Source organism: Stegodyphus dumicola, chromosome X1, assembly GCF_044657685.1.
Source record: "Stegodyphus dumicola isolate Sdum_Otavi_A_Nest chromosome X1, ASM4465768v1".
NCBI classification, from domain to species: domain Eukaryota; kingdom Metazoa; phylum Arthropoda; class Arachnida; order Araneae; family Eresidae; genus Stegodyphus; species Stegodyphus dumicola.
In genome coordinates, this window is record NC_140780.1 from 78,273,162 (window position 1) to 78,291,326 (window position 18,165).

The following is an 18,165-nucleotide window of genomic DNA, read 5'->3' on the forward strand; positions in this document are numbered from 1 at the left end:
CAAACTCCGAATCGCCATTAAAAGCTATCATATATACATGCATATATACAGGGTGACTACTAAAGTCCTGTACCACCCATTTAACTGCCGATCGGCTGCCGTAATAGTTACGAAAGTCGTGTCTAGGTATAGTAAAGTGGCTGTGCGCTACTAGATGAGACAGCTTACAGTGCCACCTGATGGAAAATTGAAGAGTTAGCGTTCCTATCTCAAAAACAGCACGAGATAGAAGGAAAAACGTGATTCACAAAGTTGTACAGCATCATCGATTTAATATCAAAAGGCACTTTAGGAACATGATTGTTAATAACATAATATTTTAAACGCGCATTTGTTTCTTCGCAATTTCCTGCACTGCAACCTGTTGAAACGGTCTTAGAAAGAAAAAAAACAAACTAGTTATCACAAGAATATCTTTATTTTCGATTTTCAAACTTCTCCCCGTCAGCTTATGAGGTATTTCTCCCGCCTTCTTAGCGTGAACTCGCGGTGTAGTGGCCTGCACGCTGGTTCCATTCCCGGCGAAGGCGGTTGCTAAATTTTCATGACTATTGCTTCCAAAAATCCCTAATGTCTCTGCAAGCTGAAATGCACATCTGAACCCTTGTTAGAATTTCGTTTCGCACGTTTCAGCAATGCAGGTGATACATTTGCACAAGTATCTGTAACATTAAACGTCCCGTAATGTTTACTGAGGCATCACACCTCACCTGCTGTCTGAGGTATCTCCGCAGTAAAAGGTTCATTGGAGTCCGGTCATATGAACGTGGAAGCCACTCTTCGTAGCCAGCTTAAAGGATTATTCGTTCTTCGAATTCCTCCATCACATACTGCTTCAGCGATGATGTCTTGTACATATGCGCACCGTCATGTTGGAACCATCCATTCCGGATTTGAAGTTATGCCACTTTCTCAACAAAATTGAGTATAACGTTTTGCAGAAGTTCTAAATATCGTGCGATCGTTAATTTACTTTGGTTAAAATATTGGGCCGATTAGACTGTTATTGTAAATTACAAAGCAAACATTAATCGAAAAACGTATTTGATATCGAACGTCGCCAAATTAAGAGGGATTTTCCAGTTCTCAGTAAGGGTAATTTGGCGTTCTGCCTATTTTACATTTCATTCCGCAAAAATCATGTCTTATGCGTCCACACTAAATCTGCCAAGAATGTTGGCTGGACCTCTGTCTGGTTCACGACGAAGTTGTACCATCCGAAATGTTTCTTGACATTCCCGCCCAGTAAAGACTGCTGGTTGGTATGAGTGAGTACCAAATTCGTTTAGGGTATTCCAAACACGACTTTTCGAGGAGCTACAGTTTCTACTTATCTCTCTTGTGCTGCTGTTTGGATATGTGAGGCCGTATGGTAATACATCTTTCGGTTGTACTTTCCGTCCTATCTTAGCTGGTCTGCCGGATTAAAGTCAGTCACGCAGCCTGTCTGTCTTAAAGGTTTCACAACCTGTAGGATGTTTTTGTGTTAAGGTTATGGGTCTGCAGGAATACGTTGCCTATGCAACTGATGCTGCCGATCGTGCTTTGTGCCCACATCCGCCGTGAAGTAGAACCATCTACTACCATTTTTTGAAAATCTCTCTATTACCATGAGCTACAGCATACAACTCGGAGGCAATATATCTTATGTAGCCGTCTCAGGTGAACAGATGTGACGTTTCATACTCTATCTGCATAATGCAAAAATTTCACCCGCCAAGCTCAAGTTGCGTTGAATTGATGCGTTTTGAGACCCATTTGTGCACGATTTGCTTATTGTCTACTCTGTTGTACAGATAATCAATATAAGGAGACAACCCGCGGTGTTTGAATCACAGTCCTCTCGATTGTGACTTACAAGCGACATCAATGTGCCGCGATAAGGGCTCGTTTTTCATCCGAAAGACAATCTTTTCTTCTTTCGTTCAAGTTTCATGACGTCGCAGCTTGAGGTAGAGCTGTACGCCAGAAGACCTGCTGTTTGTGTCCCGATTTCTGCAGCATACAAGAGAGCGTGTTTTTCATAGTTCATACAACATGCACCCTGGACCGGACTTCAGTAGGGGGGCGTGCGTTTAACAGATGAGTCGAGATTCAGCCTGGACATTGATTCTGGGCGTACCTGCATCTGGAGAGAGCATGGAACGAAATGACAGCCCCTCCCTCATCAGATAAAAGGAATATTACGATGGTGGAGGTATAATAGTTTAGGCAGCCGTTTACGTTGGACTGCTGCACACCCCTGAATGTGTTTGACAAAAGCTCCCTGACTGCTATGAGCTATGGAGAGGATAATCTATGTTCGAATTTTCAGGGCCGCAGTTGGTCCTGGGTACCAATTAATGGACAACAAAGCTCGTCCACATAAAGCTCAGCTGATCGACGATTACCTGGAAAGTGAGGATAATCTCCCCATGTATTAACCAGCCATATCTCCTGATCTTATCCCTACATATCCATGTCTCGGACACTCTTGGGAGGGAAATTTAATCTCGCCATAACCCTCAAAGAACAATCCCGGAGTTAAAAAATGCCTTTCTGCAGGAGTGGGATCGACTGCAACAGGGACTCCTCAACTGCCTCCTGTCCATCCAACATATCGTTAGCTGCGTGACCTGTCTGGCTGCAAGAGGGGACCACACCCCACATCAGACACATTTTCAGCTATATATCACAATGCTGATTTGGGGCATTCCTGTCCTATGAGCTTTAATGATAATCATGCGTACATAAAATGATTTTGAATGATACATCTCTTTCTCTGTTATATATGCATAGTCATACAAAATTTATTAAAATCTGTCAATTAGAGTTTTCAGAAATTCGACATAATGTGCAAATTCTCTTAATTTTCCACACGAGAGAACATCTTTTCATATATATATTGTTTACCATAGAAAGAAATTATTTATGGCAAAATATTTATTTTTATAACTTTACTTTATAATTAAACATTTGGGGTTGTGAATGAAAATGTTTAAGAAGTGCTGTTTTATAGCAATAACGCACTATTAAAGACATAGAAAAAATATATAACTCAATTCATAAGAATTATGTAACATTTTGATCTTCAACATGCTTAATATTCAGATTTACAGAAGCAGGTTCTTAATATTTCTTCTGTCCATTTATGTATGAGAAAGAACAGAATATGAATTTAAAGCTTTAAAACGCAACGTGTGATGGTCTATCTGCAGAACCAAATCAAAACATTTGCGAAAGATGATCATCTTTTCTCAAATTTATAAAATTTACGGAGTTGCACCTCTTACGATATGAAACTTAATGATCTAGCTTCGTTTAATATTAACAATAGATTGTCTTATGAATGGTGAAGAAAAATGCAAAGAATTCTTGGTTCGCAAGTTCCCAGATTTAATGTTTATAAACTTCTATTTTTGTGAATATGTAGGTTTCAGGAATCACGGTTGTGTACCACTTATCCCTCTTCAATACAAGAAATGAAAGATATAATGGAATGTGAAGTATTTGTTGTTCATAGATGCGCTGCTTAGAGCTGCACTAGATGTTATCAACTCATTTCCTGTGATCGAATGTAACAGCAGACATCTTAATTGAACATCTATTTTAATAAAATGCTTGAATGTGCTTCGTTAACGCTCCATATAATACTAAATTTAAAATTACATATGCCCTTTTTTATGATTAAAAAATCGATTTTACCACAAATCATATTCGTCCGTAAGTTATATGTTTTTGAAATTTTGATCTACTTGCCCTCTGTCCATATATATGTGTATTAATGAAACATGTATTTAAAATTTTATCATTGAATAAACTGAGGTATAGATCTCATTTAAAAGGAAGGCAGAATGAACAGAATGTTAGGAGGGCATCTAAATGTTCCACCGACTGTAATATTTCTGCATTCTTTTAAGGCAGACTATACAAAAGAGTGCTGGCGTGTGAGTTTGCTAAAATTTTGATAGAGGTTATAATAAGATATCCATGAGTTTATTATATTTGAAGGTAAAAATTATAACTTCTACGAATTATCTTAATTCTTACATTTCTCTGAAAAAGAACAAGAGCTAATGGTCTAATTTTTTTTATTTTATTAAGGATGATTGAAAGTTTGCAAATGTGAATAATGGAACTTCTTCAATAACTAATCAATGCAAATGATGATTTAATGTAAATTTATTCTATAGAAATTCAAACAGAAAGATATTTTAAGCCATGTTGTTGATATGAATTCTTTCCTTTGCTTCAAAAAGTTCATCACCTCACTTGTAGTGAATAATATTAGTAATCTTCTCATCATCCTGAAAAATAAAATTAATGCTGTACATGTTTAATCTCCATTTTCTTCACAAAATTAAGAGTTGCCACACACAGTTGTTTATTCAATTTACTAGGAAATAAGTAGAAGTCCTGTTTCGCTGGCTGCTCTCTATATAAACAGTAGAACCTTGCATTTGGAACCTTTGCCACATATTCCATTTAGCTTAACAAAGCATCAGAGACTAGAGATGAAATTTAATTGTATTATAAGTTCTTTCTTCATCATTAATTTTCCTTATGCAAAATAGATTTCCATTCATTTGCCAGTCAAGAGCACAAGAACACTAAATCTTTTATACAAGAATATATTTTAAGCTATCACAGTTTATGACAAAATATGGATCAGTCAAAGGGAAAAGGAGCACTGGCATCATATCCCCATTCCCACATATCTCTGCGGTTGATTGTTCTCTCAGGTAGCTGCCAGAAATGATTTCCTTTGGAGCAAACGATGAAGTTTGGCTTTCGCAAAATATCATCGTATTTTAAAGTCTAAATACATCATAGCCTCCAACAAGGTAAACGAAACATTACCCTAATTGTTTCTGTTAGGGTAAAGTTACATTTTCTAAAAGAAATGCTCTATTCTCTTGTTGGTATTGTGCTAAAGACAAATGCCCTGCGAACGAATCAGGAGCTATTCCAGAATATCTCAGTCTGTAAGCATCGTTTTCTCCGCCATCATCTTTCAGTAATGTACTTAAATGGGGAGCTGGTCCAGGAACTCTTTCAAGGAGAGGTGGGGAAGTGCGATCAAGAGCCTCACATCTGAAATAAGAATTACAAAATTTTAAAATTATATTAGAATATTCGGTTAAAGCAAAGATTTATCCATAACATAGAAATAAATATAAATAGGATTAAGAAATTTTTAAAAAATCTTAATTCTACAAAATATTACTAATTGCTAACAGGCTATAATCAATGTAAAATTTCCCTTTTAACTCTCTTTCCATAACCGAACTATGATATTTGTAGATCTACAGTGCCGAATGTATTTGTATGAATAATAAGTATGACTTATTAAAATTGAAATATCTGCATATATAAATAAACAAATTTGTTTTATAGTGTTTATCATGTTCAATATTTTACAATAAAACTATATTCGATAAAACGATATTATTATATTCGTTTTCAGTGACACCATCATCAAATGGAATGCAATGTTTTAACAAAGAAATGTGAAAAAATGCAAGAAAATTTTAATATATGTCAGCTACTATAAAATTTTAAAATGTGCTTTTTAAACTAACGTCTACAGTGAATAATTTTGATGCACTTTTGAAATACCATTATTTCAATTTTAGCAATTAACTTTATTATCATTGAAAGAGAATCAAGCTTGCAACATATTGCACTACTTCTCTCTACCGCTTATAAACATGCCTGTATAATTCATGGTTCACACTTTCTGGAGTATTTAAAAACTGCTTGAAAAATCATTTAATTACATGTAGTTTCAATGAATTTAGTATGATGTTAAGAAGATAATTGAAAATTGCAACCAAACTTTTGTAGAACTTTTCTAGTATTTTAATTTGTCACTGCATATTTCATTGTTTAAAGCTATCATTAGAAGTTACGATAAAAAGCACAACGAATCCACAATTATTTGTACTTTCTGTTTTTGTAAATAGTACATTACACTAAAATTCGAGTTAAAATAGCACCCCGAAAAACGATTATTGGAGGAGTTAAAGCTGCAATAATCAGCGCAATATTTATAAATTTGCAAAACTAATTTCGAAGGCTTAAATTTAGAACCTTCTTTTCAGCTGCAGGAGTGCAAATGACGAAAGAGCAGCCAGCGATAAGGCGATAAGAATGAGAGGAAGAAATTCAAGCCACTAACGCCATCTATTGATGAAAAAAAAGAAATATGAAATAATGAAAGGTATGAATTATGAAAAATGAGACACCTATGAAAAGCGGAGGGTAAAGATGGACTGGAATTGAGATCATAAACTCTGAAAGATTTTTATGTATGCGAAACGTCTCCAGAAAATCCAATTCGCCAACGGAAGATGTTTTTTTGAATAATTTTCGCTGCACAAAAGGGGAAAATGTTATATTTTGATCAACAATATTCGGCAAAATGGATTTATGTATTTCTCTTTTCGTAACTTATGCTTCATGTCCTTCAGCGCGAAATTTTAAGACTGTCTCAGTTTTACCAATGTTAATGACCACAGTGGGAAGAAATCCTGTATTTTCCACAAGAGTTTGTATACGGAATGGAGTACTTAAGTATGGAACTGCGAATTTTTTATTGACAGAAGAGAAAACGATCCGAAAGTTTTTTAGCTAATCGATAGAAAGCATGACAACAGAAGCATGGCATGACAACAGAAGCATGGCATGACAACAGAATTCTTATAAGCTTCTGAACGAGAGGCTGCCTTTGGACGTTTAGAGATGACAATTTTGTGACCGCTTGGTCAATAACGAAGTGAAAAGCCTCTGTCAATAGCACCTGCTTTTAAGCAGTTTAGTTCTTGATAAAAATCCGACCTGGAGGAGCAAACTTGAAGCCCACGAAAAACAAAGCAATTAAATGAAGCTAACTTCTGTTTAGTCGAATGGCATGATCTAGCGAAGAGATGAAGGTTTACGTTAAAGAGTAGTACTGAAGTTGGATATGATGCCTGTGACACCAAGATGTGGAGGAGCGGAAGAGAATCGGATGTCTCAAGTTCGAAAATGAACGGAATAAAAAGATCAGTGGAAATCATTATTGAAAGAAATTTACTATTACCGTCAAACAGGGTAAAGGCACTATCAACGTAGTGGGACCACACCGGATAGTTTAAAATTTCAAATAGTTTTGATTCATAATAACGCGTGTAGATATCAGCAAGGATATGACAAAGAGGGTATCATTGATCATAGATTACCTGAAGCTGTCGATAAAAACTACAAAACTGAAATAACTGTCTCATTATAGTGTTTAACTTTGGTAAAAATACTAGATGTGAATTGAGTGAGAACGGGAATTAACAGCCATACATTTTCAATACGGATTACTTTTACTACGAATGTAATGTATAGAGTGTCTTTAACTAAAGTTACCCGTTCTGAGTAAACTTCAGCGGTAATATCCACGAGAAGATTGGGATTTCTTAAAAGTGTGTTGATGAAGCGACGGGAAAAAATGAAGGGAAGAAAATTTAGTTTCAATTTTGATACTGGAGAGCGTTTTTACGTGTGAAATAAGCGTAAGTGCGAATATTCGCAACCATGGTGATGTGCCACAGGACTAGCAGACGGTCACTTATTTAATTACTCGTAGAAGAGCTGCTTCCAGTATCATTTCTTCACCGTGATGTTGAGTTGACAAAAACATGCTTTGCAGATGAATTTCTTTAAAAATAATGCTTACTGTGCACCAACAACTTTATGAAGATTTCAGTCTCTGAAAGTCTTTGAAGATGTCTGTCATTACTGATGGACTACGGAAATATATTACAAAATTTGCAGGAATAGAGAATCGTTGTCCATTAAGCCTAGGGCAGAAATAAAATGTGTTCACTCATAAATACTTGGAGAATTTAGAGACAAAAACGTATGTCTACAATATGCCAAACTACATCACAAGCATTAATATCTCGCTCATCACACTAGCATTAGATCAGGCAATTACCACAGCCCATAAGAACATTTTACACTGTTGTTCGTACAAACCTCCTGTTGTAGATGTAATCGCGCATCAATTATTTAATTTTATAATATTATTTTATGCTTTGAAATGAAACGTAAAGCATGTTTAGTCTACCTCTTAGATGGGAAACTTTAGTGAGACTGTGACTAGTGGATTCAGTCAGTTCCACGTATGCATAAACCAAGACGCAGTTATTTCTAGTAGATCTCAGTAGCAGTAATTGCTGTTGGCTGCATTTTTGTAGCGCCAAACCCTTAAGGTTGTCTAATTCCTTTTTCTGCATCTTTCCGTTATGCATTAAAATAAACGTTTTCGGTCTAATGGAAACCTCAGATTTATTTATAACTGAACACTTTCTTTTATTCAAGAAGTCGAATCTATTAATCTGGTTACACATCAGGTTTCCTCACTACAGCGCCTTCCTAGCAAGGATATCGACACAGAAAGGTACTGGGCATCATGCTGGCACTGCAGGCCTTGGAGCAATAACCTTAATGCAGGATGGTGCTTCTTCACAATACCTGTTGTGCTAAACAACTTGTAGAGACATTGGGTTATTTTGAAGCAGGCTGACATGAAAAATGAGCAATGCCCTCGTCGGGACTCGAACCTGGACCTGTCGAATATGAGCCGAGTTTGCTAACCGTTACACCACGAAGGCATGCCGAAAGGCGGGAGAAAATACTTTATACACTTTCCCATTTAGAAGGCGACTGGGGATTAGGGGACCCAATCGCCAAATTCTGGAGATAAAGGATCATCATCCACTATCTTTCAGTTCGGGCGCCACTGTACAGCTATTAGGTTATTTCGAATCAGGCCGACATGAAAAATGAGCAATGCCCTCGCCGGGACTCAAACCTGGACCTCTTGAATACGGGCCGAGTGTGCTAACCGTTACACCACGAAGACGTGCAGAAAGGGAAGGAGAAAATACCTTATAAACTGCTCAGCGCGTACTTTTTAGGCAAAAAAAGTTATCAGTCTCCATTTCTTTAAAGTTCGCTCTGCTCGCTACCTTAATCTGTGTGATAACTGAATCTTTTGACTCTGGAGCTAATTGGAAGACCTGATCTCGCGCGACAACTTAATGTCTTTGGTAGATCTGAAAGAAAGTATATTCTATTTCATCGCAACGTTTCAAGGTATATATTAAGCTCGACAGTTGAGCAGCTTTAAGACATCAAAATGGCGTATTTTAACATTTCAGCTGGCTGTTTTGAGTCTTCAGATGCCCCTAAAAAAATCAGCATTGTAGTTTAATGTCCAATTCTGAATAAAACAGTAATGCTTCTTCTAATGTTGAAATTTGAAACTAACTTTTCGCCCATTTCTTTCCTCTTATTTCATTCAGGCAGTTCTAAAATTACATAAGTTTCTGATAAACACTCCGTTGGAAAAGGTGAACTCTAACTGAACAGCTCTATATGATCCTCAGCGGAAGACGGTATGCATAATTGAAGTCAACATTCGCAATGTTAAGGTCTGAGATCAAACGATTAACTAAATTCTACATAACAAAAGTCTGATATCTGTTTCCTTCCATCCTGTTGAAAATGACATTAGTAAGCGTTCGTGTTCTGAAACAATACAGCTGAAATACAATTGCAAGAATTAGCCTTATGGAACCTGGAAAATATGGAATCTAAGGTTTCCAAAGCATTGGCATGGTATTATTAAATAATCATAGAATTCTTTAAACATCTCATAGCCTTTTTGGATTATAAAAGTTTATTAAACTGGGAAATTTTTCTAGGTTCTGCAAGAGAAAGTTTTCTCTGTCATTACGCAAGAGAAAGCTTCGATTGTATTAATTCTCATTTAATTATTGAAAAATACGCATTTTTTACTTACTTGCATTTATCAACGTTAAAGACTGAGCCAGTTGAACAGTCTGATTGATGTCTACATTTACATTCGCAATCTTTATTGTCCCAGAATTGCTCCGGTTGCTTGCAAAGGCTTGCATCATGCTGATTTCGACATACACATCGGCACTGGCCTGGTTGGTATTTCTGTTTCGGTGTGCAGTCCTGTTCTTCTTGGCGGCATTTACAAGCACAACGGTCATGCTGCTCCAATTTGACATTTTCATAGCCTTCCAACTCTAACATTTCTGCTTCTGGATGAGGATACCTTGCTTTAATTACCTAGTATCATTGATATAAAATATTGATACGGATTTTGTATAAATGAAAATAATTTTAGTGACATTTTACATGAAATTGTAGAATTTATTTGTATAAAGTAACATGAAAATCTAAAGAAGTTTAAAGCTTTTCCAGAAAATTAAGAATACAGGGGAAAGTCCTTTTAACATTGAATAAATGGCTATGCCGATAAATTGGGGAGATATCACTAAGCTGGCGATGATTTTGGCGATTACATTTTGTCGCCAAATTTGGCAAGAAATCGGCAAATGTCACCAAACGTGGTCCATTTGGCGATATTTTGGTCCGACCTCTGTGTAATTGTAATGGGTATTGAAATTGAATAACTGATGCTATATATAGCTGTAACCGTATCCGGTCTTCATATGCCTTCCAGTAATTACGAAACGTGGAAGGTACTAGAAATCTCTCGAGGATCGAGAGAAAATTATATAAGACCGGGAGAGCGCATCAGTTTCTGAGTAGTTGTTTAGTTCAGCGTGAGTTCGCAAGATTTAAATATTTTCGTGTGAGCTTCGCTCTATAGATGTGCTTTGCATTGCATTGTATTTGACGTTCTTAGAAGCTTAAAGTGTAACTACTAACTCTAGGCTGCGATATTGTGAAGAGCTGTATGATTATTTTTGTTGAAAGTTCCAGAACTGTGAGGTGTTTCTTTTGGTAAAATAAATTATATCAATTTAACATCAGTTCTGTGTGCATTCAATAAATTACGAACCCGTGCGCACGCAAAAGTTTTCGGTGCCAGAAGTGGGATTGAATGCCTATGACAAGAGCAATCGATGAGCAATTAATACAGCTGGTGGCAGCCTTTGATGAATTCAAAGAAAAATGAAAGCAGGAAAAGAATCCGTTCAAGGCGAAATGAAAGGGGGCAAGAAGAGATTGAAACAGGTCATGAAGAAATGTAAAGAGAAATTACTGCTCTAATTGAAAACAAATTCGCGGCTAGGGGGCGCAGAACAGACACAGTTGAAATCAAAGGTGGAGAAATTCAAAAAAGAGTTTCTGTTGTCGAACAACAAATCAAAGAATGTATTTTTGCCGTCCAACAACAAATAGAACAATAAATTGATGAAGGGTTTCTACTGCTGTCGCCATGGAAGTTGAAAGTTTAAAGAAATTCATAACGACAGCTGATAACAATTCTAACGTCTTTAAATTCGTATATATATATTGCCCGACCCTCTGTAACCTATCCACATACGATGCAAAGACCTCCTGGCAAGTATACGAGGAAAGTTCTCAAGTGTTCTTTATAGTCGCAAACGCAAATGGATGGGATTCCGAAGCCAAAACCTGCAATAAATCTCGCGAATAGAAGCCCACATTCCAGGAGCTCGCCACGGATGTTGAAAGGCTATCTCATCTCGCTTTTTCATACTGCCCAACAGAAGCAAAGAAAATATTGTCCTTGCATTATTTCATCGATGGCATCAGGGATTCTGAGTTACAGAAAGCCCTGAGAATGGGGATATCAAGAATTTAAAAAGCGCTTTAGTGTATGCAATGAAATTTGAGGCAATCCAGCAAGCAACTTGTAGAGACCGCCACCCAAACAGAGCTGCTCAAGTCCAGCAGCCAGTGGATCAAGTGACTGCTTGTCTAGAGCATTTAACAAGTCAATGCCTTAAGACGGAATAGGAGTGACAAGAAATATGCCATAAAGTGTTCGAATTGCGGTGCTGAAGGCCACGTACGAAGGAAATGCAGAATACCACATAGCACGAAAAGTAAGACCGCTCCCCACAAAGTACGCATAAAAGAAATTAGTGGCCATCTCGCGGAGCAGAGTTTCAGTCAGAAGCCCCATTTTAAAGCACTTCAGAGTTCTACAATAAGTGGTGGTAGTAATTTACTTTTCATCATGAAGTTGCTTGGAATATAACTATTGATACTGATATTGAGTCAATGTTCCATCAACCGGAAAGCTTTAGCTCGACATTTGTAATGTAAACTCATCTGGAGGCCACCTTGTGCTGCCCCCTAATCCGTATCCGGTGATAAAATCAAAATTGATGGTAAGTTAAACGTTAACATCACGTTTGGGAATGCCGACTGCCATCACACGGCATATGTAGCAGATATTACCGATACTTGCATACTCGGATTATACTTTCTAAGGAAAAATCATATTTTCTTGGACTTTAAAAATAGCGAACTGCGTTCTGCCTCTGAGGACCCTTTTCTAAATTAATGATGAAGGAGTTAAATCCGTCCACCAGATAACAGCTCAGGGCAATATCATAGTACCGGCAAGAACAGAATTTAATTAAGCTGAAACAGTTGCAGCATGTACTCTAGTCACCTGCCTGAAACGAATTTTTTGAATCTGAATCTGTGTCTTCAGGGAGCCTCAGTCTGTGGCTTCAGAAAGCCGAGTCATTCAAGAATTTCAAGATGTTTTCTTCCGCTCATCTTCTGTCGTAGGCAGAACCAGTTTGACACAGCATAGAATTGATACGGGAGATCATCCACCAATCAAACAACACAACATCCAAGACATCTATCATTTGCTAAACAAGAAGAGTTAGGAAAACTTCTAAAACGCATGTGAGAAAGTGACGTTATCTAGCTTTTAGCAAATCCTTGGGCCATCCCATCGTCTTGATCAGAAAGAAAATTATTGAACTAGATTTTGGGTTGACTATTGACGGATGAATGAGGTTACGAAGAAAGATACCTACCATCTTCCTAGAAATTACGATATTCTGATTACTCTCTCTGAAAGGAGAGATTTTCGACGCTTGATTTAAAGAGTGAATATTGGCAGGCAGAGATACAACCTGATGGCCTAGAAAAGACGCATTTACCACCGCATAAGAACTTTGGAAGTTCAAGATGATGCCGTTTGGATCATATACTTCTGCTGCGAACTGCTGATGGCAACAAGTACATCCTCGCTGTCATCGAATGCTTCACCAAATTGCCTGAAGTGTATCCATTTCTTGATAAAGAGGCTGTCACGGTAGCAGAGGTAATGGAATACTATTGGATTTCCAGGTTCGGAGTGCCTCTTCAGCTACATTCTGATCAAGGAAGGAATACTATCTCAGTTGTAATGAAAGAACTGTGTAAACCCCTCGGCATAGGGAAAACCGGAACGATATCTTTACATCCGCACTCTGACGGTATGGTACAGAGGTTTAATCCAACTAATCCTTAACAACCTCTCGTTGATGGTTTCCAGAAACTAACAGTATTGGTATCAGAAGTTACATCTGTAGCGGCCTATCCCAATGCTCTCCACTAGACTACCAGCTGTTCCCCATCCCAGACGCTCTTCAATCGTGACCTTCGTCTGCCTTGTAATCTGTTATTTGATCGCCTTCCCTATGCATTTCACCGCCTGAGGAGTACATTCAAGATCAAGAGGCACGGTTTGAAGTGATGTACACTTTTGCTTGAGAGAAAGTTGACTTGGCGAAAGAGAAGCTGAAGACCCGATACGACACTAAAGCTACTGAACATCGATTCACCAAAGATGACAGTGTGTAGTACTGGAATTCGATTCGACGGAAAGGACTTTCTCCTAAACTACAGCCACCTTGGGACGATCCTTACACAATCCTAAACAGGCTGAACGACTTGGTAGTTCGGATCTGTAAGTCATCCAATTTTAAGCCTTTCACTATGGCCACAGTACGTAATCTTCTTTGTGTATATAATTTAAATAGTGTACAAAGGCCATAGTCTTATTTGTATGTAAATATGTAAATTTATACATTTACTTATTGAGTTAGCATGTCATTTGTGTTATATCATTTATTTAAATTATTGTTTCAGTACTGTATTGATTTTCCTTTGTTATAAGTATGGCTTCCTGTTCAAGGACTGTATTGCAAGGGACATGCAGTCCTTGGGAAGGGGACAATTTTCGGTACTTACGTATTATCGCAACCAGGTTGGCGCTATTTGTAAGTTTCAGTAAAAATGTATGAATAGAAAGAAAATGTACATTTATTAATTACAGATAATTTTTAATACAGTTTTTTATATTACTTTGTTTTAAAATATAAAATAGCAATTAAACCCTTCCGGTTTCGAATTTCAATAAGTTGCAGAATTATTTTTTCGGCCGAAATCTTTTGGCTATTGCTTTTAGCACTGATTGAAAACCGTATTCACCATAACCATGTACACGTCGACTTATTTTTATTTAAAAAACATCCCAGAATTGCACAAAAATGGCATTGCGCACACTCTTGACTTTATCCATGTACACTGCTATTTTCTCATAAATTACAAAAATTTGCACGAAAATGCAGGAAAATTTTGTGAATCTCCACATGCTCTTTTTACAAAACTACGTATAACACGTAGGGTTGCCGTAAGTAGGGTCGCCAAATTTAGCAATTTATGCGAATTTTGGCCTGGTTGCGATAATACGTAAGTACCCAATTTTCTATTTACGTAAATAATTTTAGTAAAAATATATGTGAAATTACAGTGTTTTTTTTTTTTTTTTTTTTTTTTTTTTTTGTATAATGTAACATGAAAAATCTGAAGAAGAGATGGGGAAAATACGAATACAGTGGCAAGTCTTTTTAACATTATGAAAATGGCTATCTCAGTAAGCTAGCGATGGTTTGAAGACTAATTTTTGTTGCCAAATTTGGCAAGACATCGTAAAACTCCATCAAACCTGGCAACAAATTTGGCGACATTTGGTCAGGTTACTGTATAACTGCCATGGGTATTGAAATTGAAAATAACTGTACTTGATGCTATATATAGTTCTCACCGTATCCGACTCTCATATGCTTCCCAGTAATTTCGAGAAGTGGAAGTTACTAGAAATCTCTCGGAGGCCCGGACAGTATGTGAGACTAAGGGAAGCATCAGTTTCTGAGTGGTAGTTGTTTAATACATGGTGAGTTCGGAGTACTGAGAGGTCTCCTGTGAGCTCCTTTAGATGAGCTTTGAATAGCGTTATGTTTAACGTTCTTAGTAGTATGAAATATAAATAATTAATGATTGTACTCCATAATACTGTGAAGAATTCTGCGAGTATTTCGCTCGAAATTTCGAGAACTGTGACGTGCTTCTTTTGATAAAATAAATTCTATCAAACTATCATCGGTTCTGTCTGCATTCAATCTATGATAAGCGCGGACGCCCCCTAGCAATATTTTAAGGTTACTTAATTCAGATATTACGAAACACTTGAATAAGAAACATTTTAATTTGCTCTAAAATTGTTCAGAAAAAATATGCGCATTTTTAATTTTTAAATGGCTATTAAAGAACTATGTCTAATTAAATCAATAGATCAAGATACACAGATTCAATCAATTCATAAAATTTCTGAAACTGTCTGATAAAAAGATTGCAAGTAAGGATTCTCATATGCTTACGATTAATTTACTGTCAATCCACTAAATGTCATGAGTATTAAGAAAATAGTTAACCAGTTAAACAAATTCAACCGTCTAATTTTATTAGTATTACATTTTTCAAAAGATTTCGTAATTCTTATGGAATATAGAGTTAACTGAATCATTTGAAAAATTTCGAAGTAAATCTGCCGAACAATTTAGCACTATTGATATTAAGAAATGTAGCTAATTCCTCTAAATCGTCTTCAGTAATGAAGAAAAAAGTATAAATATTAACTTAAGGTCTTCGAATAGGAATACTGTATGCACAACTATCAAGAAGTCAAGCATCCCCCTTTTTTTAAAAACTTCAATTGCATTTAAAATTCGTATGTATTTCATTTCTTTCGTTCTTAATTTACCTTGACTGTGATTGAACTTTTTCTTGTGGCTACGCAATGTAAAAGTTTGCTGCTACAACAGCCTCCACATCTGCGAACTCTGGTACAGATGGGCCAGATTACAAGCGATGGATCATAAGGCCTTTCGAATTCAACGATTTGCATTTCAGGAATGCAACCTGCAGGATGGGCTACCTCCACTGTACGTTCGCTATCTGGAAGAAACACAGTAATGAATAAATACATAAAAAAGAAGCGAATATAAAAATTTAGTTGATTAAAAACAATTTTAAGAGGAAAAATTACTATCGAATGGAAATTAAATATGAGCTCCTAGTAAAGTCTGGAATAACTTATATGGAATAACATAACAAGAAAGAGAGTTGAGAAAGTAAGATACTGGAGTTATATAATCCATTGATCGATGGGTTCAGGAAGACAGTTGAAACGGTCCCCGCTCACCAGCGCTTGAGATGACAGATATCCTATTCGCATCGCTATTAGAGATCGTAGTGACACAATACTTACACCGGAGCAGAAACACTAGAGTGTTGTACAATATCATATATCCGTATGTACACTGCGAAAAAAAAGGACAGTTTGATATCTCCCGTTCTACTAGGCCGATTGATGAAATTCAACTTGCGTTTTTCATGTCTTGAAAGCGCGACTTAGGATATGTATTAGATTTATAAATAGCATTGTTCTGATATAGGTATTTTGACACAAAATCGGACATTTTTCTGAAATAGCATACCAATTTTTTTCACACTTACATTCTACGACTCAAATTACCAAGTTTTATAAAAATCGCACGAGTAGTTTTCAAAAAATTAGCTCTCAAAATTTTAGCTTCACGATGTTAATTTAGTTTGGTATATATTTACTAATTTCTCTTTTTTTTATTAGACTTATTTGATTCTTCCTTTCACATTTCGAAATTTAGGTTCATTCCAAATAACATTCACCCATTTTTTATGATTTATTTTTAAAATTTGTATTTTTAAATAATTTTTGTAAATTTTTCAAAAAACATTTTGAATTATAAACTATTAAGTTTTTACCATCATCTTAAAGTAAACGTATTTCTAAGCATACCAGCAAAAATTGCAGTTTTTATTCAAAATTTCCGAAGATATATGTGAATATATATATTGGCGCGTTTTGAAATTTGGCATGTTTGTTGAAAGCGATAAAATTCAAATGTGGTTTAGACATTTTGCTAAAATTATTTGAAAGTAGGAACGAAGAGACTTTTTCCCCCGCTCATGTACAATGTGAAAAGGTAGGAATGAGGTGCCTTTTTTTTTTTGCTCCGGCATATTGGAAGAAAAAGGAAAATTGGTTCCCACATATATTAAGACGTTCGCCAAGTGAAATATTCTCGGCGCAAACTGAAAAAATTCCGCCAAGATAAATTTTTGAATTTCCCCGTAATTTTCGCACCAAATTTTACAAAATTTAATAAATTCGAAATATGGAAAATAATTGGTATGTTATTTATTTCGCTAAAAGTCCAATTTTGTGTCAAAATACCTATGTTAGAACAATGCTATGCATAAATCTAATGTATATCCTAAGTCGCGCTTAGGATATAGATTAGATAGGATATTTTATTGTTTTCTAAAAATTTATAAAAAATTATTAAAAAATACAAATTTTAAAAATGCGTCATAAAAATGGGCGAATTTTATATGGAATGAACCTACATTTGGAAATGTCAAAGGTAGGATCAAATAAGTTTAATAACAAAAGAGCTGTTAATAAATACATATCAAACTCTATTAACATTGAGGAGCTAAAATTTCGAGAGCTAATGTTTTAAAAACCACTCGGGCCATTTTTACAAAACTTGGCAGTTTGTCATAATTTGAGTTGTAGAATCGAAGTATTAAAATCAACTGGAATGTTATTTTAGAAAATGTCCGATTTTGTGTCAAAATACCTGTATTAGAACAATGGTATATTTAAATCTAATACATATCCTAAATCGCGTTTTCGAGACGTGAAAAACGCAAATTGAATTTCATCAATCGGCCCAGTAGAACGGCAGATATAGAACTGCTCCCCCATCTTTCCTTTTACAAGCGGTGTACTTTTTCATGGTATAGTAATTTGAATGGATTCTCTCTATATAAGTGCATAAAGTGTAATAACTGCAATAAATCTTACATTAAATCGTTCTAACAGTCTAATGAGAAAAATCACTGTATTTCTGAGAAAGAGCAAGAACGTGATTTCAGCACTGATGAATGAAATTAAGTAATACAAAATTGCAGAGACACGATGATATAAAGTAACTAACAGAT

The 18,165-nt window shown here is 36.1% G+C and overlaps 1 protein-coding gene across 1 annotated transcript in view; it reads right to left on the minus strand.

The window, feature by feature from the left end:
* Nucleotides 1-3,574: 3,574 nt before the first annotated feature.
* Nucleotides 3,575-18,165, minus strand: part of LOC118196476 (uncharacterized) — an 85,821-nt gene continuing 71,230 nt past the window's right edge. The window contains exons 3-5 of the mRNA XM_035367940.2: nt 15,878-16,071; nt 9,821-10,116; nt 3,575-5,073 (exon numbers count right to left, since the gene is read on the minus strand). Coding sequence (XP_035223831.1) covers nt 4,854-5,073; nt 9,821-10,116; nt 15,878-16,071 — 710 coding nt within the window. The 3' untranslated portion in view covers nt 3,575-4,853. The remainder of the gene's footprint in view (nt 5,074-9,820; nt 10,117-15,877; nt 16,072-18,165) is intronic.